This window comes from Typha latifolia, chromosome 8 (genome assembly GCF_019914945.1).
Source record: "Typha latifolia isolate L0001 chromosome 8, TyphaL0001v2, whole genome shotgun sequence".
Taxonomy (NCBI): domain Eukaryota; kingdom Viridiplantae; phylum Streptophyta; class Magnoliopsida; order Poales; family Typhaceae; genus Typha; species Typha latifolia.
Genome location: NC_133093.1, coordinates 6,970,404 through 6,993,095, shown reverse-complemented (window position 1 = coordinate 6,993,095; position 22,692 = coordinate 6,970,404). Strand labels below are relative to the sequence as shown.

Genomic DNA, 22,692 nt, shown 5'->3' with positions numbered 1-22,692 from the left:
TGCGAGTGAGTATACTCCTAGCTCTGGACTAATTGGTCAAGCACCAACTAGCGTGCCACATTAGGCTACAATTTGATGAGTTGTATCCTTCTCCACAACGCTCTTAGACTCGGCTTAGATGTTGGAAGAAATGATGCAGCAACTACGAAAGTTGGAAACCACCATGGATACCTTGAGAACAAGGTGGTCGAAAGCATGGTAGATTGTTGTGAACCGAGTCAAATCATATCACATCATGGGGATATTGGGCTCGTTGGATTAAGTCTATTTATCCTATCTACTTATATAATTTGGTTAAAATCCTAGGAGGTTAGAATTTATTTAATTAGCTCAATCTAGTTAAGTTAAGTTCGCACAGTTTTGATAATATATTCAGAAGATATTCATTAGATGTTCAAATATTATGAAACTAGTTCGATACAATTAGTGACGTCATGATCTAAAACTTTTGCATTCAATATATCTTCAGACTGATTTAGTTAAGTCATGTAAGCTCTTAAGGCAAGTCTTAGTTAAGTCATGTAAATCTTTAAGGTAAATCCTAGTTTGAATTAGTTTATGGTTAGCTTCTATATATTTATGTGGAGTGCAGTCCTAATTGAGTATTGCATTCATTAAGGATTAATTGGCTTTTGCCATTGCTGCCCCTTCTCTCTCCTCGTAACTTGGTCATCAACCTCAACATCTCCCTCCTCCCTCTAGTCAATCGTCGTCACCTTTCTAGTTTAACAATCTCATCTTGCTTCTAACCTTTCTCGTCCACCGCACCACCCTTGTTCCTAAGGGCCAGCCTCCTCTCCTTTATCTTCTCTTCCTCTCGGTTATCCTTTAATTTGCATTACTACCCAGACATATCTCTGACCTTTGATTACTCTTTGATTATCTCAAGATCTAATCAGCTAAACCTTGATATTTTGAATTCATTGATAAGTTCTCTTTAAAAGCAACAACATATCCAAATTTTAAGAGAATTCAACAAGTGAATATCAACCCTTGAAAGTTCATTCCTTGAATCTGTCCAAAATCTGTTACAAATTAGATCAAGCCAATTCATATAAAATGTTCTAAATTTATTGAAGATGTCTTAACTCAAAATAGATACATATTAGACTTAGTGCCAAAGACATCAAAATCAACTAATGACACCAAAAATCTGATATTCGCTATAATGCAAAACATTAAGTGCTAATTTCAAAGAATGATCAAACCATACAATATATTATCACATAGGTCAACATTTGATGAAATCTAGAAGTCAAAACAACCTATGACATATAAATAAAGCTAACTTTGATGTGCAATAAGTGGCTTTTACTCTTACAAGACAAGGTATCCTTTCGTTGAATCTTTTAACCTAGCTATATCCATTTTTTCAGTATAATTTTTTTTCTTTTCAACTGATTTCTGCACTTTGTGAAGCATTAATGAGTCAAAATATTCTTGAATGTTCATATCAAGGTAATCTTCACACCTACTTTCTAAGGTAGTCCTTTTCAATATAAGTTTTAAGGATTTTCATGATCATGCAAATGCACTTAGGCTGGCTATTGGTCAATCTAGAAAATTCAATGTGACATATGAAGCATCTAGACATAGAGAATCAATGAGTGAAATATAGGCTTAACATGCATGTCATGTATCGTTTTGTTTTATTAATCTGCATGTAAAGTCAAAATATAACAACCCTAATTAAAGAATAATATACAACATATCAAAGGGAAGTACAACAATCAGCATACAAAACATATGCAATGTGTCTTCATATTAATGTTTCAACTCCAAGTATTTCTAATTTACTTTTATTATTTTTTTTATGAAACACAGACTAAAATACAAAACACACAAAGGAAAAGATATCATATCTGAAAAACAAAAATCAATCAAGACATAAGATATATCAATGGAAATTTGTAAAATCATCCAAAGGGTAAAAATATGAAAACAATTGAATCCGATCGAAAACAAAGCTAAGAATTAAAATATTTTCAAAACTCTCCCTCGAGCTCACTTACTTTTTGTGGATCATGGATCACTCATAATGGTTACTCCAATGGGATAAGAGGCTTGGACGAGTCTTGCAAATTCGACATTCTTCTCTATTACTAAACTGCAATTCCACCTCCTTTTGAAAATAATCAATGTTGGCATGATATAACACTAGCCAATCCATTTTTAGGATAACATCAAAATTCTTGCATCTCCAACTGTATGAGGTTCACTAGAAAATCCCACATACCAAGAATAATAATATAAGAGTGAGATATATGGTTTTATAATAGGCATCCCCTATAGGTGTAGATATTAAGAGGGGCTCATCTAGAAACTCAATCAATCAATCAGCATGAGCCATGAAGGAGTGCGTAGCCCTAGATGAAAGAAAACTTTAGCTAGTCATGTTACCACCTTATTGGATGCCATGGCATCCTGCTCAGTTATCACAAATACTTGACCAGTACAAAGATCTCTACCATAGTGTGATGAGCTGGCCCTAGCTGATCCCTAACCATTAGTCCCAATAGGAGTTGAAGAATTTCCATGTGAAAAGATGGTTGAGGGTGGTCTAGAGTGGTATATGAAGATGAATCGATTGGCTACAATGGTCCAGACGGCATGGTTGAGGACTATCCCTTGCCATATGGCCTTCCTAGCCACAATTTAGCATCCCTAGGTCTTAGAATATCTGATGCACCTCATGCCTTAGGAGTCAAGTTGAGGCCTTAGATTAGGCCCTCGATATTGACCTATGATATAACACGACTAAGACACCACATTATTGTTGCACTAGAATATCATCTACATGCTATTAAAATCAAATGTTACCAATCTTAGGCTCTATAACCATTGTATTCCTAAAACCATGTCAGCACCTCACAAGGCGAGTGGGTACAAGTCCACGGTAAGGCCATAGCCCTGCACTAGAATTCCAACTCGTCGGAATAAGTTGTTCGCTCGCATCTTGGTATCATCATCGATCACCACATCAAATCCGATCGTAGGCTCGGCTTCCAACCCTATCTTATAGATCAGCCGCTCGTCTAAGAAGTTATATGTACTTTTTAAGTTAATTAGAATGTGTATACAATGCTATTTGATCAAACTTTTCAACACTCTCCTCTTTGGTAAGGTCCTCATCTGCATCATCATGGCTGTCAACCAACATAATGCTCCCTATCGTCTTTTCACACCGATGATTGGGTGCGAAGCATTCATCATATCGGAAGTAAAGGCCTTTTGCCCTACACTCCTCCACCTATGCAGGTGTAAGAGTTCGAACAACATACCATAGACCTCCCCTCACATTAGAGGATGTATGTAGGGGTGTTCTTATCCCTAGATAGGTTGGTGCTAGCTTAAGACCTGCAACTGAGCTCCCGACTGTCGTAGTCGGCTGAGATGAGTAATGGCTATCTCGATCGAACCAAGGTGGTTTTGTCTTACTTTGGGGCTCGATGCTTCTTCTCCATTAGTATAACAACCTCAAAGGCTTCCTCCAAAGTCCTAGGGTGAAGCACTTGGATGTCTGCTTGCATGTCACTACGCATCTCAAACATAAAATGCTCTTCAAATACTCTTTGAATTATTCGTACGCTGTTTGCATAGGTAGTTGCAATGCTTTACAAATACTCTATTCCTCCCATGTGTGTGAGCTTCCTATCCTTAGAGCATGCCCTTCCATCACTATGGAGGAGTAGAGGAATGATGCCCATTGATGGAATTGGAGAAATAAGGAAGAGAAAAGGAGAGAAGAAGATAGAAAAAGAATGGTTGGGGAGTAGTGTAGGTGGGTTTCACGAGAATCACATTGAGGAGAAGAATGAGATGTAGGCAACTATTGTTAGTGTGGCACTTGCTATTTATAACAAATTAGGATGCAATAATCTTTTTTCACTTTGTTACGGGTAAATGAGTAAAAGATGTCCGTATTTGCTCTTTTAAAACCAAGAGGTCAATATTGTCATTAGTATAACTAAATGGCATTTAGGTGCAAAATCCCATAATTAGAGCTTATTTAAAATCAGATGATATAACTTTTTAAAGTGAAATGAGAACTTAATGGCATATCAATTCAACTGAGATCGTGGGATGAGAACCTAAACACATTTATACAACGCATGCCTAAATTTTTTTCTCTTTAAATTATCAAAGATATGACATTCTCAACTGGAAAAATTAATTCTTGAGCTGATAAGAGATGAAGCTCAACAAAAGAACTGGGAAGAAAGAAAAAAAAATAAAAAAAATGGACTGCTTTTCTAAATATATTAATTACACGATGATAAAGACAAAAACTGTGGTTCTAAAAAATTTCTCTATAATTTATTTTATTGAAGCTGGGTGAGAAGAATCACAAGATAGGATTGAAGCGGAAGTCGTGGGTCAAGGAATAGGAAGAAGGGAAGCCAACTCTTGAGCGTTCTTACTTTCTATCACATCACAAGCAACTGATTTATTTATATTTATTCTTGATAAAATATGTCACAAGATTGTATATTTTACTCACAAGGAAATTGTTATATCTACGTCTCGTGTTATATATATTCATTATAATTTTTGGCGAGCCATGTCAACTTAGAATATCCCAAGGTATTCTCAATATTTATATATTAGTCCTTTACTTATGAGGGGAAAAAAATAAATACTAGAAATGTAATAATCAAATTGCAAAATAGTTGTCTTAATTGGGCTACTAATAAGTTTGGGCGTGTTAATTTATTTCTTATAGAGTCCAATTGTGAAACTATATTAGAATCAATTATTAGATATCTAAAGTCGTATTCATACTATTAAATGATTTTTATAGCTCTAAGATAAGATTGCAAGTTAAATCCAGCAAAGCTATGATATCTCTGATAATTTAGATATGTCTAGACATATAGCATTATCAGGAACTACTATAATTAAAATGGGTGGACTATCTAGAAGTTGAAAACAAGGATTTTATTTATTTATTTATTTTGTTTGTGTAAACAACCACCTATGTTTTGGATTTCTTGTGGAAAACATCCTCCATTTAGATATTTATAAATTGACTCTTCCTTTCATAAATATATTTGTAAAAGATTACCTCCTAATGTCTATAGTTTGAATGCTCTTTTTTTTTTTAACAAAATAACACTTCAAGTGGTTTATTTGCAAAGTTGAAGTGTTAAATGCATGGTATATTATATTAATATTAACCAACTTAGAAGAGTTGGTAGATACATTCTCTTATGACTTCTTACTAGGTATTTTGGTCATATGATTTGACTTCAATCCCAAGTAATTATTATGAAAAAAATTGTTTAGTGGTTCGTGGTGGCTAAGAGTAATGTCACAGCGACGTTTAGATAGAAGTAATAGTTCGGTGACACACACAGCTTGAAGTCTAAACTAAGCGATGAACTTTTGAATGATAAAAAAATTTATTATTCTAACAAAGTAAAGTTTTAAGTCAACTAGTTATCTAACATGGTGCTAAAAGTAGTTTTCTCCCTTATTGCGCTATGGTAGGTAGGTCGCACATTTTGCTATATGTTATTTGTCTATTTGACGAAAATGTAAAATACATAATATATAATGTAGGTCCGTTATTAAAAATATTTTTGTAAAGGTAAAAAGTATGCTTAGTATATTTCTTATGACCTAAGAAGAGGCGGTAATTTGCAAATATTTTCAAAGAAGGAGGGACTTGATTCATAAATTTGGAAAAGGTCGGTGGTTTCTTGTGAGAAGGTTGAGACGCATCACGCATGTTGTTTTTGTATTGGAAAAGACCAAACAATATCTCATGGGAAGAAGAATTGCAACAATGAGATAGATTTAATATTTTTTATAATTTCAATATAATGCTTTTAATCTTTCCACCTTATTTTAAAGTTTAAATTTGATTAAATTATTTCTTTTCCCTCCTTGTGTAGACTATATAAAGATGAGGATCAGAGTAATCTAGAGACGCCAATGTAGAGATATAATTAAGAGACCTCTTGGGAATGTCGTTTTGATCTTTTGATACGATCCGAAACTCTAAATCCAACCCAATTTCTTAAACTATCTCTAGGTTTAGCTCTATCTCGCATTAGAATCGGCTCCGGGACAATGGGAATCGCCTCCGAGGACGCCATCGAGCAACTGGCTATGCTGATAGATGAAGGTCTTGATCTTATCAGTAATTTCACTTTTTTTTTTCCTGTTTTTAGCATCTAGATTTTGGTAGGTTTTTAAATTTACTGGTTTTCTTTTTTCCATCTGTTCTTGTTCGCTTTTTGGTTGGACTGTTGCAGTAGAGGAGCCGCTGAAGAAAACATTTCAGGTAAGAACCTGGAACTGAACTTTAACCTTGAGCATCTTAATAATTGTTCTTCTTTGTGGGTGAGTTTAGATTTTGATGCAGTTCTTTTGTTAATAGTTCTTGTAGAGGTTGTAACTGGATCTTATAGTTCAATTCTGTGCTATAAGTTCGTTTGAATCTTATGGTTCTTGTAGAGGTCGTTATAGATCTTCCATCCGAGGATGGTTTTTATCTTTTATACTGTTAACAGATCGAATGGATCTGTGTTTGCCGGCATTTCTGCAGAGGGGCTGCAAAGACTGTCTAACAAATATATTACTTCTCATGCAGTATAAGGATCCTCATTGTAGAATTGTAATTGGCTTAACACAATGTGCTTCTCTTCCTTTTCTTCTCTGGTAACTTTACAGGCTGCAAGGTGTCATTATGTACAAAACTTTATATTTGCCAAGTTTTGCAGGATTCATCAATGTCTTTGTTGACATGGAAGTAATGATTTTTAGGGACATTAGCATACAACACCCTATTTTTGGATTATTATGTTTTCGTATGAAAAACAATCCCTTTGCCTTGGTTGTTATGTCCAAATAACACTCTAAATTAAAAAGTCTAACCAACAGTTGGGGACGGTAAAATAACAAAAGGATAATATTCTGTCGACCTTCAGAGTGAAATCTCAGAATGGTCAAAGACTCAAAATACCCTTTAATCATTAGTGATATACAACCTACCTTTATTTCCATGTTTAGGAAGAGAAAAAGTAGGCTTAGCCTACCTTGTTAAGCAATCGATATATTATTGGGTGTGTAAAAATGCTAGGGTGATCATAAAAAGAGAGGACATATTTGACATTTCTCATACTCAGTTAGGTTGACATCAGGTAAGCTAATGTCTGTTTGTTTAATAGAAACAGAGGGTTCATTTTTGGATGTGATCAAGAAGCAAGGTCTGAAACATAATAAATCAAAAGAATGAGTGTTAAATTATAAATTTCCCTAATTTATTTGTTTTAATTTTGTGACGTGGAGCTAAGAACAGCCACATGAATTCAAGATTTATTTTTGTATCATGATTTTGTTATAACCAAAGTTACTGAACAATAGCACACAGCTCTTCAGCTTCTCGTGCATCTTGGATATGGTTGTGCTCGTAGTATCTTCGTCCATTTTTCTCTGAACATCCATATTTTGTCTGCAGAGATAGTCTGCCACAAAGAAAGTATGCTTCCTAATTCTGACTGCTCATCCAATTGCAGAATATGCACCAAGGCTATCCAACAGAAGCGTTGATGCGCTTTCTGAAGGCTAGGGAGTGGAATGTCCGTAAAGCTTATAAAATGGTAAGCCTGCAAAATTTCTACTTGTATATGGTTCTTGTTTTATATGAAACCGGAACCTAGTAATTATAATTATCATTGCAAGTTTTTGGTTAATAATCTCATTTTTGGTGCAGCTGGTTGATTGTTTGCATTGGAGGATTGAAAATCAGATCGACAATATATTGGAGGTCAGCAGTCCTAGTGAAAATGGTCCACTTTATGATATTAATTGCACTATATTAAAGTCCTATTTCCAGTGTTATAAAGGAACAATTCTTATCTTACTATCTGCTGTTAGCCAGTCATCTTGATATTCTCTATCAAATTTATCTGGATTAGCCACATGTTGTCATTATTGCTAATTAAAATTGTTTCAAATTATTAAAGAAAAAGAACTTCCAAGAAGTAAAGACAAAAATGGCATAGCATAGTGATTAACAGAGAGTATGTCAACTTTCGTGCTAGCTACAGCTATTGCATTTTCTACATCATGTAGAGAGTAGAAAAATTACCAGTCTATTTATTACACTAGTTCTGTCATTATTTGCTTCCCAAATGCTTTGTACAATTCAGAGATGCTGTTCTAAACTTCTACTGGCATTGACTCTTCATTGCAGAAACCTATTATGCCAACAGATTTATACAGAACAATACGTGCTTCACAACTTGTTGGATTGTCAGGATACTCAAAGGAGGTATACATCATCCATTATCTACAGTTAAAATTAAGTTTGCATTTTCCATAGCTGATACAATTTTGTTCTGTTGATTATTTTGCTTTGTTATCAATCAAATCATCATCTTGGTAGATGGATATATTAAACTGATTTATAATGCAACCATTTACCTCTAACCCATAAATTGGTATGCATATGGGAGACTTGGAGTACCTGACAATTACTGAGAAAAATGCATGCATTGCTTCTTCAATCTAAGCAGATATTATGGTTTTTAGTTACTGTATCCCCTATGCGAGGGGATTATCTTTCTTTGAGATTCTGTATTAATCAATCATAACTGATAGAAAAGAAACCAATATTAACAATTGAAATAGTAAAAAAGAAACAAAGTAGAATAATAATGTTTGATAAGTTGTAACCACAATTCAAACGTTGGTACCCAAATGAAAGATTCAGCATCCAAGAATCATCTTGTCTAAGAGAGATCTACAATCCTTAAAAAAGTTAAAAAAAAATAAAAAAAATATAAAATACAGGGTTAGATTTTTGCAAGATTTCTAGCCTATCATCGTGGGCAAAATTCAGAAATTTTATGATAGGAATATAGTATTATGATAATTTGCTTAAATATATGTAAGTTAAATTTTTAGTAGTTTGGATTCTTCTACGTAACAAATCTCAACATATAGATTTATCGTACTAACGGTTAGTTTTATTTTTGTTGGTTTTGTGGTACTTAATCTGTAGTAGGATGTGATAAATGTTCTGGATCTTCCACAAGGCTGTCCTATTCTTAATTTTCTAATGATACACATAGTATTTCCCATTGCTAGAGGTCCAGTTCGACTGTAATAAAGTGTGCCTTGTTTCACTTTGCATTTACGAAATGCTAGTAAGCTTTAATATGTATACCCATATATATTGACTAATTTTTCTACAAAATTGCATAAAACTAATACTGGTGACAATGGTTCTTTGCAGAATCAATGATCCTGCTTGTAGATCTCAATGATCCTCTACCCTTATCATAAACTAGAAATATCATGTCATTATTGAGATGAGGATAGTTTTAACTAAGTAATGCATCTCATTATCTTATTTTCTACTAATCTTGACAGTTATATGCTTGTAGCTTCAGATTGAGTTTAGTTTTAATCCTGACAGAAATTATTCTGATCATAATGACCTATACTTGATTCTGCTAAAAGAGAGCATAAATTGATGCAAATTTTGCTTGTGCATAGACTTAAGCTGGGTCAGCCGACTATAACCTAAACTTCTTCCTTAGGCTCTTCCTTTCTCATGTGTAAATTCAACATGGTGCTTCTATATTTCTCCCTGGTTCCTCTGCTACACTAGTTACCACTTACCACCCAGTTGTTTCACTCACACCTATCTTGTAGTCACTAAGATTAGTTCTTGATTGCCTCAATCTACTGTAACTTGGCTCCATGATCCTCTTTCCTTCATTGCTGCCACAGTTAATCTCGCCGCAACAGCTACAGACATGATTATAACAATTGATAAGGGTGCAAGTGTGCTCTGATCCATGTCGACTGCTTCAAGAAAGGGGTTTATGCCGCTGTAATGCAACCCTTAATTAGTACAGAGTTTGATTATGTCAAGACAAGTTTCTTGTGTGAGTGATAATTTTTGTTTCTTTTTCTCTCTGGCAGGGACTTCCTGTATTTGCTGTGGGTGTTGGATTCAGTATATTAAGCAAAGTACCCGTAAGTTTGTTATATCTTGTTTTCCTTTCATTTTTAGGTTTGCCTTACCGTTTGTATTGTTGAGTCAACTTATGAAGATTAATAGTTTGAAGTCCAAGTAAATGATTTGTAGCGAAAAGCTTTTGCTACTCTCTGTATTCGCTTATTTATAAGAAACTAATGATCCTGTTTCCATACACCTCCCAAGGCATCATTTCCAACAAATCAGTATGTAAAATAATTTTTTAACAGTATGTTGCATTTCCAGTCTTTCTATTCACCAAATTTGAGCTGTATTTTTCATGGTACCTTAATTTTCTTGTTGCAAGAACTACTTGATTTATCATCTTTAAGATCAAAATAGTTCTCTAAGGTTAAATGATATTTTGCATGCACTTATCTGCATAATAAGCTATGTCCTTCCATAGCTAAGGCTTAATGACGGTAAAATGTCTTTTGTGAGTGAAATATTTTCTTAGTTAGAACTATTTTGTTTGACATTCAATGACATTTGCCTAATAGGCGTGCTGGATATTAACATGCTTCAGGGGAAACAGAATAGATGAATCATAAAAGTGAAGCGTTACATCTCTGGATTCTGAAGTTACATGCTCTATTTTCTACTCTATAAAAATTCATAAGTACTTCTGTAACATATATTTAACATCCCTAGAATCAAATGGTCCTCCAAAAATGTTCTAGTTATTCTAGTTCTACAAATTAAAAAGAAAAGAAACTAATTTTGCAGATCAGATTGAATTAGGATGCTACAATGAAAGAGTAAGTTTTGGTTGTAGTTGGTATTGTATTATTTACATTAATATATGTGTTTTGGCAACATAATTTTATTGCAAGGCATAGAGGACATTATGTATGTTCATATGCATGGACAGTGTGTTTTTATTTTTTTCCCGAAGTAGATATAAGTTTTTCTTATGTTTTTCTCTTAGTAATAGTTCTCAACAAACTTAAATATGATCTATCAATTAACTACTACCAAGCCAAAAAAAGGCCATATATTATTTTGGCCTACCATTGGCAGTTTTCGAAAAACTAAAAAGCAGTTGCCATGGCAGCCGCCATATCGGTTTTGCCTTCTCACTGCTACACTATCTTTGTGGGGGTGGGAAAGAGCAGATTGGCGCATGGTGGCTGTCATGACAGGTTAGGGCGGTCACTTTCTAGAACATTACTAGTAAGAGGCCAGAAAGATTAAGTCTGTTTCTAGCTTGGTACTAGTGTTATGGACTGAGCGTCCGTTACCTGATCAAGATCAGATGCAGGAAAACAATTCGCGCAGTCGGAGAAAAATAATCACCAAATATTCTACTGTAGATAGAAAATTACAAAATCAGAGGTGGTCGATCCGTAACTTTCTAATCTACGTTTTTGGTATTTATGTCCCTTGTAGATTCCGACTGCAACTAGGATAAAAATACGCTAAAGTGGGGGTGAAAGTGAAAGGGACGGGTGATGGTGGTGATAGGGTGAGGGATGATAGTGGTGATGGGATGGATGGATCGTAGTGTTAAGGAGATAAGGATGAGGGGAGAGATGTGGTCGAGATCACAAAGAGGAGGGAGGACTAAACAGACGAGGAGGATTAGAGGATCACCAGCGTCGAGATGGTGAACAGCTAGGGCTCAAAAAAAGGGAAAGGAAGTTTAAGGTAGAAAGGAAGGAAAAGGATAAAAATCAATATTCATTCATAATAATCCTTTTAGTTGCCATCCGCACCTTAAGAGGCTAACCGAACAAGCCAAAAATGATAAATAATAGCTCTAAAAACAATGAATTTTCATCGATCACGTTCAAACGGGGTCGAACGTGTTTGAATGCGAAATTTGCATTCTCTGCCGATGCGAAATGGAGTAGACTCTCATAAAGTGTATCTATGCTTGAGACGACTCGGTGGGATCCGAATCACATCAACTAGCTAATTGATAGATCATATTTAAGATTCATTAGTATATGGGAAAGTTTAATCATCATGAGCTATATGGACCCTAATTTATGCACTAGAAAATTGTAACACATAATGTTTGTCATCTCTACAGCTTGTATTTATTGCATTAGTTCTAAAAGTTTTTCTATAAAAGAAATAGTGAGCTAGATGTATCTAGTAGGGGCATTCCATAAATAGGATGAGTTAAGCAGGTTTCAAGAATGAATAAGAGATGAGTGAAACAAATGTGATTAAACCATTCAGATAGATTGGCATAATCATGTTTTGACATCTTGTTTGTTCAATGTGGATGGAAATTAACACAAAAAATTTCCTCAATTTTGATGTGCTTATCTAGTAGATCAATATTCTGAAAAGTGTGGATTGTTGTTGAAGAATTTGCCTTGCTCCTGCATAAAGTGGTATAATAATTGCCAAATGCCTATCTAAGCAGCATTAAATGCCTAATACTGGAATCCGATATCAACCGCATTTTATTTGCGTGAGAAACATACATTTTCTGCAAATGTTTGCAAAATAAATAGGCAACTACTCACATTTTATATTCATTATCTTATTCATAAAGTGTAAAGAAGTATTGCCTAATATATAAACATGAGCATCTATCAGTATAACTTTGTCCAATTCTAGTAACTTATTTCTTTATTTAGGTTAACTACTACGTGCGATCACACATTCAGATTAATGAATACCGAGATCGTGTAGTTTTGGTGAGTGATCATCTGCACGTTTGAAGTAATTTAAGTTATTGTTCTTTCTTTTCTTATTTACTTGCTTCTTTTCTTAGCCTAACGCTACGAAGAAGTATGGGCGACAAATAAGCAACTGCTTGAAAGTCTTGGATATGACTGCTTTAAAACTTTCATCCCTGAACCAAATAAAGGTACACCCTCGGATATTATGATAATGAAAGACGTTCAACTAATTCTTTTATTCAAGTTCTATCTTTTGTTTAAAACTGCTTTAAAACTTTCACACCTGAACCATGACCTTTATTACCATGGCTATTAATTGCAGTTGGCAACTGCCTTAGCTACTGTTGATGACTTGAATTACCCAGAGAAGACTCGGACTTATTACATAGTTAATGCTCCATATATATTTTCGACATGCTGGAAGGTAAATATGCATCACTAACTAAGTTTATACGCCATCCATCTTGGTTATAGATTTTGTTCCAGACTTCTGATAATGTTTCAGTCAAATTGGTGTTCCAGGTTGTGAAGCCTCTTCTACATGAAAGGACAAGGAGAAAAGTGCTCGTCTTGAAAGGTTGTGGAAGAGATGAATTGTTGAAGGTAAAAATGCTTTAAGATTATAAAGAACATTTAATTTTTTTTTTATATAAAATGCAATTGTCACCCTCAAAGGCCATCTATCTGTTGTATGATAATTGTCGTCGTTGGTTGCATTACATAGGTTATGGATTATGCATCTCTTCCCCATTTCTGTAGAAGAGAGAGTTCTCAGCCCTCTCAGAATTCACCTAATGAAGCTGATGACTGCTTCTCTTTGGACCACTCTTTCCACCAGCAAATGTACAATTACATCAAGCAGCAAGCCGTAGCGAGTGCTTACAATTCTCCAATGCAAGCCTCTCTTGCCCTCTGTAATACATGAGAAAGTAGGAAAATGGTATGGAGCTCATGTAACTTTTCTCAAATCTCATAGGTATTAAGTAATTGTGCTATATTGTACATAGGAGTTGCAATCTAGACGAAATGGATGTCTTTGCAGATGATAATATTTTATTTCCCATTTGTCAGTTTCCGTATTAAACCCATTTCTATTGCAAAGCAGGACCATTTTCTTTTCTAATAGATTGTAATGTCCTTGCTATTGGAAGGCTAACGAAATGTATCAATGGAAGAATATATATTATTATATCTTTTTTCTAAAAGATCCTGTCCTACCTCTCTAAGAAGAAAATATGAGAGGGTTTGAAACAACCTTCATTAACAAATTTAGTGGAAGTATATCAAATGACATTAAGATATAGAGCTCGAAATGTAAATTCTGAAAAAAAAAAGAGATAAGTGGGTATTAACAATTATGGAACTTTTCTTAAGAACTTTCACAACGTGGGCCACTTAAAATCAGCTAGCAACTCTGGTTCGGCTTCTGTAAGGCTCAGATTAAAATTAAAGGAGCTGAGATTGAATAAGTTTTTAGGCTCGAAATTAATTTTGAGCCGAGCCTGCCTAAGCACAAGCCGGCTCACTTAAGCATGGCTCATGACTCGTTAAGACTTAAATTATTAATATGTTATATTAATTTAAACTATGTATAAATCATATTTCTTTCTGGTCCTAGACAACTAAACACAAACCCTAACATCTTATCCCATTTTCATATTTATTTAGTTCAAGCTTAATTCAAGCTTGATGGGCTTGAGTAAGGCTTGAATTGAGCTTGAATTGGGCTTGTCAAATTAGGCTTGAATTAAGGCGTTGGTTAAAATAGCCTTGAATTGTGCTTATTTATTGCTCGAGGTCGGCTCAACTCGAATCAGGATCGGCTCGAAAGTAAATGAGCTGAGGCTGAACAGATATTCAGGCTCGAACCTGAGCAGCTTCAGGCTCACTCAAGCTCAGCTTGTTTACGCCCCAATTAGATCAGATTCGGATCGGGTAGGCGGGTTCAGCTGAATCCGTTATCGGATCGCGCAATTAAAACTCAAATCTCATCGTCCTCCGCTCACACGATTACACTGAGAGTGAGAAGGGCACCAAATTCCAGCTGCAATGGTGGACTCAGCGAGTTAATAGCCCGACCTCGGGAGCTGGATCGTGGATTTCGAGGTGAAATCGAATGCCAAGGGCGAGACGAGCTCTTCTTCCTACTTTGGGCTTCTGGGTTGCTCCAAAGGTGGCTCCTTGAAAGAAATCCTGTGAGAGATCTAATGGTACTTTCCAAATTCCTCTTTCCACTGTACTAATGCTGGATCCAGAACTTTAAAGGTGATATTTTTAGATGAACCAATCTATTTTTCGGCATTTTGTTTTGTTTTGTAAGCTCCACCCCTGGTTTCGGCAGCATTGGAGGATTTGGAGCTTTGGGATTCGATTAGTTCGTGAAGTCTCGTTTTATTCGTTTCACTTGCTATGTTTCTGACTCGGTTGAGGGATTCTGAGAGTTTGAATCTTTTTCCTGAATTGTCTTGATTAAAGATTGGATTTTGTAAGCTCTCTACTTGGGTTACTTCCAATTGTTAAAGTAGTCTGTGGGTTCTTAAATAATTGTTAACTTTTTGGTATTTAGTGGTGGATAATTGGTTGGTTTCATCAGAAGTTGTTTAATAGAACATTGCCATTTTGTTTCAGATTCTTGAGGACTTACCAGTGCTAGAATGGAGAGTCTTTGAAGACGGACTCCTCCTCTTTAGATCAGATTATAACTAATGGGTCTTTGTTTTCTTTCCTAAAGTAATACAAACAAGTTATCCCTTTGATGCCTATGGTAATTTCTGAATGTCTTTTTAGTGCGTGAGTCTATCATGCGCTTGGCTGGCCCATGTTGCACCAACCATTAATTGTGAAGTCCCTACATCTCTTGGTCCATGATTCCTATCTCTTCTTTGTTCGTACTTCTTCTTTTACTTTATTATGGTCTCAGGGTAGTTTGTTATATGTATACTTTTAATTCTGCTCCACTTTTAGTTGTATAGCAAATTATCATTTAAATCTTCTCGGTGTGAAGTTCTCTTGGAGCTTTTACTTTTGCCTTTGCTCTTGTCAGTTCCTCTGAGAGCAGGTCTCCAGCAGTTCACTTTGTTAAGAAGATGAGATGATTTTGCTTTGCTCCTTCACCTTTGGCAAAAGAAAGTTGAGACAATTTTCTTTTCCAATTGAAAGATACAGTAGTCCCTTTGTAGCTGAGGATTAGCTTAGGTGAGGGAAAGAACAGGTAACCAGCCACGCATGTATTCTTAATCCTTTGTGAGGGGAGTGCTCCATTTAGCAGTTGAGATGTCCTCTACTTAGATTATATCACAACCAGCACTTGACGATCCCCCAATGGTTAGCCAATCACCTGCCTACTTTTAATGTATTAAGGTATATTTGTTTCATAAATATTCATCATACTTTATATTCAAAAGGGAATGAAATTGTTTGAAGTATCTACAAATGTTGCCTATTTATAATATATTTCTTTTATAGTAGGACCTGTACTTTTGTGCAGCCACCAGTTCCTGCTTCTTCTGAGACTATTGAACGAAGCAAACCATTACCCAGAATTTGTGCTAAGTGTTATTTTCTTGAATATTAATGTTTGAGAGCATCCTCTCACTCTTTTTGTGTTTTCTTCCACTGCAACAGGGGCAAAGGATCTGCCACATTGAACTTTTGAAACCATACTTCATTTTCCATTAGCCATCCCTATGAAGTTGACATGGTTCACCTTGTGTTCCTTTCATCAGTTCCATCTATACTTCTTCTGACATGCTTCCTCCTTTCTGTAGTCAAAGCCGACCTAAATTCTGATAAGAAAGCTCTTCTCACATTTGCTGCCTTGCTCCCTCATGGCCGGAAACTCAATTGGAGCTCAGTTACTGCTGTTTGCTCTTCTTGGGTTGGGGTCACTTGTACACCAGATCAAAGTCATGTACATATCCTACGGCTTCCAGGTGTTGGGCTACTTGGCCCTATTCCTGCAGACACACTTGGTAAGCTTGATTCCCTCCAAATCTTAAGTCTTCGATCTAATCGCCTAACTGTAGATCTCCCTCCTGATGTATCCTCACTTCCTTCTCTGCACTCACTCTACCTTCAGCACAACAATTTATCAGGACTAATACCAAGTTCTCTCTCTTCTAATCTTAGTTTCCTTGATCTCTCCTATAATTCTTTCATTGGAGGAATTCCATTGACCATTCAAAATCTTACTCATCTTACTGCATTATATCTTGAGAACAACTCTCTCTCTGGACTCATCCCTGACCTTCGTCTACCCAAGTTAAGGCACTTGAACTTGAGCTACAACAACTTCAGTGGCCCAATACCACTTTCCATCCAAAAGTTCCAAATTGGTTCCTTCCTGGGGAATCCTTTTCTCTGTGGACCACCTCTGCCACAATGCCCTGGAGTTTCTCCTTCACCTTCTCCAGAAGTTCCCTTCCTCCTAACGTCCAAAAGAAGCTTTTGGAAAAAATTGAGTACAGGTGTTATAATTGCGATTGCTGCTGGTGGAGCAACCCTACTGTTTATATTGGTAATTATGGTTTTGATCTGCATCTTGAAGAGGAGAGAGCGGGAAGAAAGTGCAGTATCAAAAGGTAAAGTTATTGCTGGTGGAAGGACGGAGAAACGCATAGAGGACTTCAGCAGTAGTGTTCAAGAAGCTGAGAAAAATAAGATGACATTCTTTGATGGCTGTCCTTATAATTTTGACTTGGAAGATTTGTTGAGAGCTTCAGCAGAAGTCCTTGGAAAAGGGAGTAGTGGAACTACATATAAGGCTGTTCTTGAAGATGGTACAATCGTGGTTGTGAAGAGGTTAAAAGAGGTTGGGGTAGGAAAGAGAGAGTTTGAACAACAAATGGAGGCAATAGGAAGGGTAGGTCAGCATCAAAATGTCTTATCCCTTCGTGCTTATTACTACTCCAAGGATGAGAAGCTTCTTGTCTATGACTATGTGCCTTCTGGAAGTTTTTCTTCCCTCTTGCATGGTATGCTCCTCTTAGTTCTTTCTTTAATTAGTTAAGCATTTTAACTGATAGTATCTGTAATTAACTACTACAACGAATACCACTACTTGGACTTAAGAAATCCAAAGTAATTGAAGTTGTAAAGAAAATTCTTTGCTACATGAAGTGGTCAAAGAAGTTGCAAAATTTGAAAATATATAACAACAGCCAAGGTTTTAGAAAACAATTGCATGCAACCAAGGAATCATGTAGCATCTGAGCTTAAGGTGGTTGCCAAGATGGGAATTCTGATGGCCATACTTTATGGTAAGATACCTCAACTAGCAATATCCAATCTGATAAGACTTTGTCCAGACTTTATTGTATATTACTTCTCACGATTTGATCTGAAATCTGAATAGAAAACTGCATTTGGAAAGGTAGAGAATATAATCTTGCACTGCTTGATTGTGCTTTTAGTCATTTTGATTTAGATGACAATTACATGTATTTAACTGAAGATTGTGTATAGGCTAATAATGTTCTGCAATTTTGAAATTCATAAAATTTAGTGGAAAGTAATTTAGACATGGAAGCTCATACTAAAGTGTTTGAATATAAAATATAAAATTCACCGTTTGCTAAAACTATCATTATTTAATAGTTTAGAGAACGGTGGTTTTTATATTTTATATTTTTAACATTCTCTCTCACTTCTGAGCTAAAACATTTTGATGAGCTCAAGAAGTGAATTTAATTTAAATGGGTAGAGTAGGCATGACAGGATTTGAATCCATAATCTCTAGCTTTGATACCATATTAACTCATCAACTATTCTAAAAACTGTTAGAAAACGATAGTTTATATATTTTATATTCTAACACAAAGGATCCAGACTCAATGTTTTTCTGATGGAGAAACCATCACAACTTGAATAGTTGATCCACAAATAGCTTTCCCATATAAACCAAAATGACATCATTCCTCAGAATGATGAGCCCTCTAGTTAAGAGATTTAATATTATATTGGGATGTAAGTGTGTAACATTATAGTTTATTTGTAGTCCTCTTCAAATCAATGTTCCTTCAAAATATACTTCTTTTCTACTAGAGAACAACTTATCCACTTTTCGAATGATGTGCATATACTTGTCCAGTCAGATAAACCATGTTTCCTCGTCTATTCTTTTTAACCAAGTCAGTGAATTAGAGATTAAATCTTAGTATTGATCTATCATGCCTTTCTGTTTTCCTTCTTGAATGCACAGGAAATAGAGATGCTGAAAAAACCTTTTTGGACTGGGACTCCAGAGTCAAGATTGCCCTTGGAGTAGCTCGTGGCATAGCACATATTCATGCAGAAGTGGGTGGAAAACTCACTCATGGCAACATTAAATCCTCTAATATCCTTATCAGCCAAGATCTTGATGCTTGTGTCTCTGAATTCGGCATCAGCCCACTTATGAACACCATTGCAACTCCCTCAAGGGTTGTCCTCGGATATCGTGCACCCGAAGTCATTGAATCTCGAAAATACACTCAGAAGTCTGATGTTTATAGTTTTGGCGTTCTACTTCTTGAAATGCTCACTGGCAAAGCTCCTCTTCTATCCCCAGGGCGTGATGATGTAGCAGATTTACCTAGATGGGTTCAGTCTATGGTTCGAGAAGAGTGGACTGGTGAAGTTTTTGATGCGGAGCTGACGAGGCATCAGAACATGGAGGAGGAATTGGTCCAGATGCTTCAGATTGCCATGGCATGCATTGCAAAAACACCAGATCAACGACCTAAAATGGAAGACGTGATTAGTATGATTGAAGAGTTCCGGAATTCCGACTCTGGGAATAGACCATCCTCAGTGTAGTAGAAAGGACGAGAACATTCTAACATCAAGGTCACGTGCAGTAGCTAACTTTAGCGAGTGAGAAATTTGCTTCTGCTGAGTTCACAGGCAAAAAGCATGTGGAGTTTGTCCAGTGTATTACTGTGTTAGGATTTGATTGTTATTGTAGTAAATATGGTTTTCGTTTTTCTGTTACATTGTCAGTGATTTCAGCCATTCTTCTTGATTTCTTCCAGTTAACCTTCCGCATGTGAAGTTTGTCCAATGTATTATTTGTGTTTGTATTTGATTGTTGTAGTAAATCTAGCATTCATTCTTCTGTTACATTACCAGTGATTTTAGCCATTCTTCCTGATCTCTTGCAGTTAAACCTGAAGGCTTCGCACTTAAGCTTCAACTTGCCTCTGTGACACCTATCTCTGTTATTGCAACCAATTGCAAAAAATGTCTCCACATGTACATAGTATTCTTAGAATTATATCCATTAGAAGGTTGGAACATTTGCCAAAAAGAAAATGCCCTTACTTCATGCTCCAAACGTTGCAAGGAGCGTCCGTGGTATAGTCTACATCGACTAGGAACGGTTCAAGTGAGATAGAGAGGAGTGGAGATTCTCTCTTATAGGCAAATTCCTTGGTCGCCCTCCACCTCTAGCCTACCTGACACAACAAATGAAGAAAAGATAGGCTCCTAATAGGGACCTACAGGTCATAGACATGGCACTTCACCTTTATATTCTCTGATGAAGACGACATGGTCAACGTTTCTGATGGGTGGCCCTTGGCTAAACTTTATGCCATGGAGACCGAATTTCCGACCCCTTAGGGAGGAGATTCAGATTGCACTGGTGTGGGTGCAATTTGTGGGTCTCCCATTTGACTAACTAATCTATGGACAACTAATCTACTGCCTTTAGCCACCCGCTGAAGGTCTGCTTACACTTAGGTCAAGGCTTGCAGAAGATTTGATAGGGTCTGTATAGAGCTTGACCTATCTAAGCCCTTGAAGCAGGGAGCCGAGTTTGGATAGTCAGGTAACATTTTCTTCCGACTAGTTACATGTGATAACACCCCCACGGTGTGCTTCAAATGTGGCAGGTTTGGTCATAGCCTTCTCGGCTACCCTGAGCACGAAGAGAAGCCTCAGTGGAACCTAAACCCCAATAGGGGGCCCGGGCTAGTGGCGGGCTAGACTCCTTGACTGACTAAGGCTAATGCTGAGAACACTGACTATTTTGGTCCTTATATAAGAGTCCAACTTTATGATTGTCATGGGCGTCGCCTAGGAATTGAAGATCCTTTGTGGGCTCCTGAAGACGACACTAACGGCAATGCTGTGACACCTATCACATCCGTTGAGTACAGCGGTAATGTTATGGATTCAGGTCAACCTCCCGCAACGTAGGATCCAATGGTTCAAGGCTCGACTCCATCAATCGCTCAAGCGGTCTCTATGCCTGCTCCTTGAGCCTCCCACCTTGTAGAGGCTAGTGTCATTAAGCACGCCTCTCGCATGCATGGCATTGTGGTGCCGAAACGCAAGCTGATGTGGCAAAAATTAACTACTTATGTAATTAGATTTCAAACTCAACTATACGTGTGAAAAGGAATGGCACGAGACTTAGTACAGTCAAAAACTTATTTTTCCATTCTATTTTCCTTAAAATTAAAGATTTAAAATAAATCTAGTGTCTAAAAGATCTTGCCAAAACCACTCCAAAAAAGAATTCAAAAACTCGAAGTGAAACCGACTCTTTTAGGGACATTTTGTCAAGAACATTATGAGGCGACCTAAATAATTACTTTTCTAGAAAAGGAAAATTCACTAAAAATAAATAAGGTTTTTTTTTACATAACCATCACTGATTTTTTTTTCATATCGTAATTATCATTATATTTTTAAAATATCATGAGTGACATTAAAATCTTTTGATTCTTTTGATATTGTTATTATTTTAGCTTTTGATGGAATATTTGTGAAATGTTTCTAAATAATAGATGGTTGATAAGATTAACAAAAACATGTAAATAACTAAGATATGCTTCTTTCTTAAGTTTAGATTAAAACTATTCAAAAAAAAAAAAAACAAAAGTGTGTTTCTTGTACTATGATGTGTTCTTTTTGAAATGATTCCATTGATTAATAGCCACAGTTACAAAGAGTGTTGCTAATGTCAGCAACCAAAAGAGAAACCAACGAGGAGGGCAGGACCTTTCCAATGTAATACCAAAGCTCGTATGTCTACTTGAGTTTACAAGTTAGTTCATGTTGGCTTCGTGGTAGATATGGTTTACATATAAAAAAGGATAAGAAGATATCAAAGTTTGCATTTGTCGATGATGAGGAGATATACTAGGGAGCTAGATGGATATTGCTGATGATGTTGACCAAGAGTTGGGAGTCTATCATGATCTAGAGGTAAGAGACCTATCAGAGTTGAATGCACACTAGGGCCTCTGTAAGGCCAAAGGCTTCAGCAACAGGCGAGAAAGAGTAGGGATCGCAGTGATTACCAGCTATAATCAAGGAGCCTAGTAGGGAGTGCAGAATGAAGCCTATGATACACTTAGTTAGGATCTTTCCTTATTGCATTAGTTGTTTATTTTTATAAAATAAAATTTATGTAGGTCGCGTTCGAATGCAGGTAGAGTCACGTTCGAACGCCCTTGCAAATGCCTACATTAGGTTCGCAAATACAAATAACGCGTTTGAACGCGGTCGGGCACATTCGAACGCCTGCACCGCGTTCGCACATACAAAGAACGTCTTTTATGCGTTCGAACGCAATCAACAGGAATCCTCTAGAATTAAGGTTACTTATTGTTTTAAGACTTATTGGCTAGCCTCTATATATATGTGGATGACAGTCAAATTCAGAATGCTATTAGAATATTGATTTCTTGCCTCTCTATCATCTATCTATCCTAATCTCCTTCCTTCCTCTTCACCATCCTTCCACCTCTACCGTTGGCAAGGTTTCTCCTAACTTCTAATCTCCCTCAACTGTCGAGCCACCCCTCTTCTTTGGGATCTCGACCACTTCATTCCCTTCGTCTATATCCCTTAATCACATCCACAATCAACCTTCATCTCCATATCCATCTATAACCCTTACATCTATTTCACCGATCACCACCACTATCACCCACGTTATTCCGTATTTTCGTCCTTGTTGGAGTTCGAATCTGCGAAGGGAGTAGATACAAAAGTTGTAGATCAGGAAGTTACGAATCTAATATAATTGGTTTTGTAATTTAATGACTACAGGAGAATATTTGTCGA

General features: G+C 36.3%; 2 protein-coding genes across 7 annotated transcripts; both read left to right on the top strand.

The window, feature by feature from the left end:
* Positions 1-5,704: 5,704 nt before the first annotated feature.
* Positions 5,705-13,841, top strand: LOC140793969 (phosphatidylinositol/phosphatidylcholine transfer protein SFH1-like). 3 transcript variants are annotated; one of them, XM_073145769.1, is made up of 11 exons: positions 5,770-6,130; positions 6,261-6,289; positions 7,524-7,607; positions 7,721-7,774; positions 8,204-8,281; positions 9,943-9,996; positions 12,592-12,651; positions 12,729-12,824; positions 12,959-13,060; positions 13,159-13,239; positions 13,361-13,841. In XM_073145769.1, exons 1-11 carry the CDS (start codon positions 6,076-6,078, stop codon positions 13,559-13,561), a joined length of 894 nt encoding a protein of 297 aa, XP_073001870.1. In that variant the 5' UTR covers positions 5,770-6,075; the 3' UTR covers positions 13,562-13,841. The 3 variants fall into 3 exon arrangements, 2 of the variants coding, with proteins under 2 accessions (XP_073001871.1, XP_073001870.1); XR_012110040.1 differs by having other exon boundaries at positions 5,931-6,130; positions 13,142-13,239; XM_073145770.1 differs by lacking the exon at positions 12,592-12,651 and having other exon boundaries at positions 5,705-6,130.
* An 801-nt stretch (positions 13,842-14,642) lies between these two features.
* LOC140794316 (probable inactive receptor kinase At5g58300) lies at positions 14,643-19,734 on the top strand. 4 transcript variants are annotated; one of them, XM_073146302.1, is made up of 3 exons: positions 14,643-14,846; positions 16,261-17,609; positions 18,836-19,734. In XM_073146302.1, exons 2-3 carry the CDS (start codon positions 16,334-16,336, stop codon positions 19,429-19,431), a joined length of 1,872 nt encoding a protein of 623 aa, XP_073002403.1. In that variant the 5' UTR covers positions 14,643-14,846; positions 16,261-16,333; the 3' UTR covers positions 19,432-19,734. The 4 variants fall into 4 exon arrangements, with proteins under 4 accessions (XP_073002403.1, XP_073002404.1, XP_073002406.1 ...); XM_073146303.1 differs by lacking the exon at positions 14,643-14,846 and adding an exon at positions 14,895-15,996; XM_073146305.1 differs by lacking the exon at positions 14,643-14,846 and adding an exon at positions 15,016-15,847.
* Positions 19,735-22,692: the final 2,958 nt, after the last annotated feature.

Coding starts and splice junctions, on each gene's coding strand:
- LOC140793969 (XM_073145769.1), top strand. CDS start 6,076: ATGGGAATCGCCTCCGAGGACGCCATCGAGCAACTGGCTATGCTGATA. Junction 9,997..12,591: donor GTATATTAAGCAAAGTACCC/GTAAGTTTGTTA, acceptor TTCTTTATTTAG/GTTAACTACTACGTGCGATC. Junction 13,061..13,158: donor TATTTTCGACATGCTGGAAG/GTAAATATGCAT, acceptor TTGGTGTTCCAG/GTTGTGAAGCCTCTTCTACA.
- LOC140794316 (XM_073146302.1), top strand. CDS start 16,334: ATGGTTCACCTTGTGTTCCTTTCATCAGTTCCATCTATACTTCTTCTG. Junction 17,610..18,835: donor TTTTTCTTCCCTCTTGCATG/GTATGCTCCTCT, acceptor TTGAATGCACAG/GAAATAGAGATGCTGAAAAA.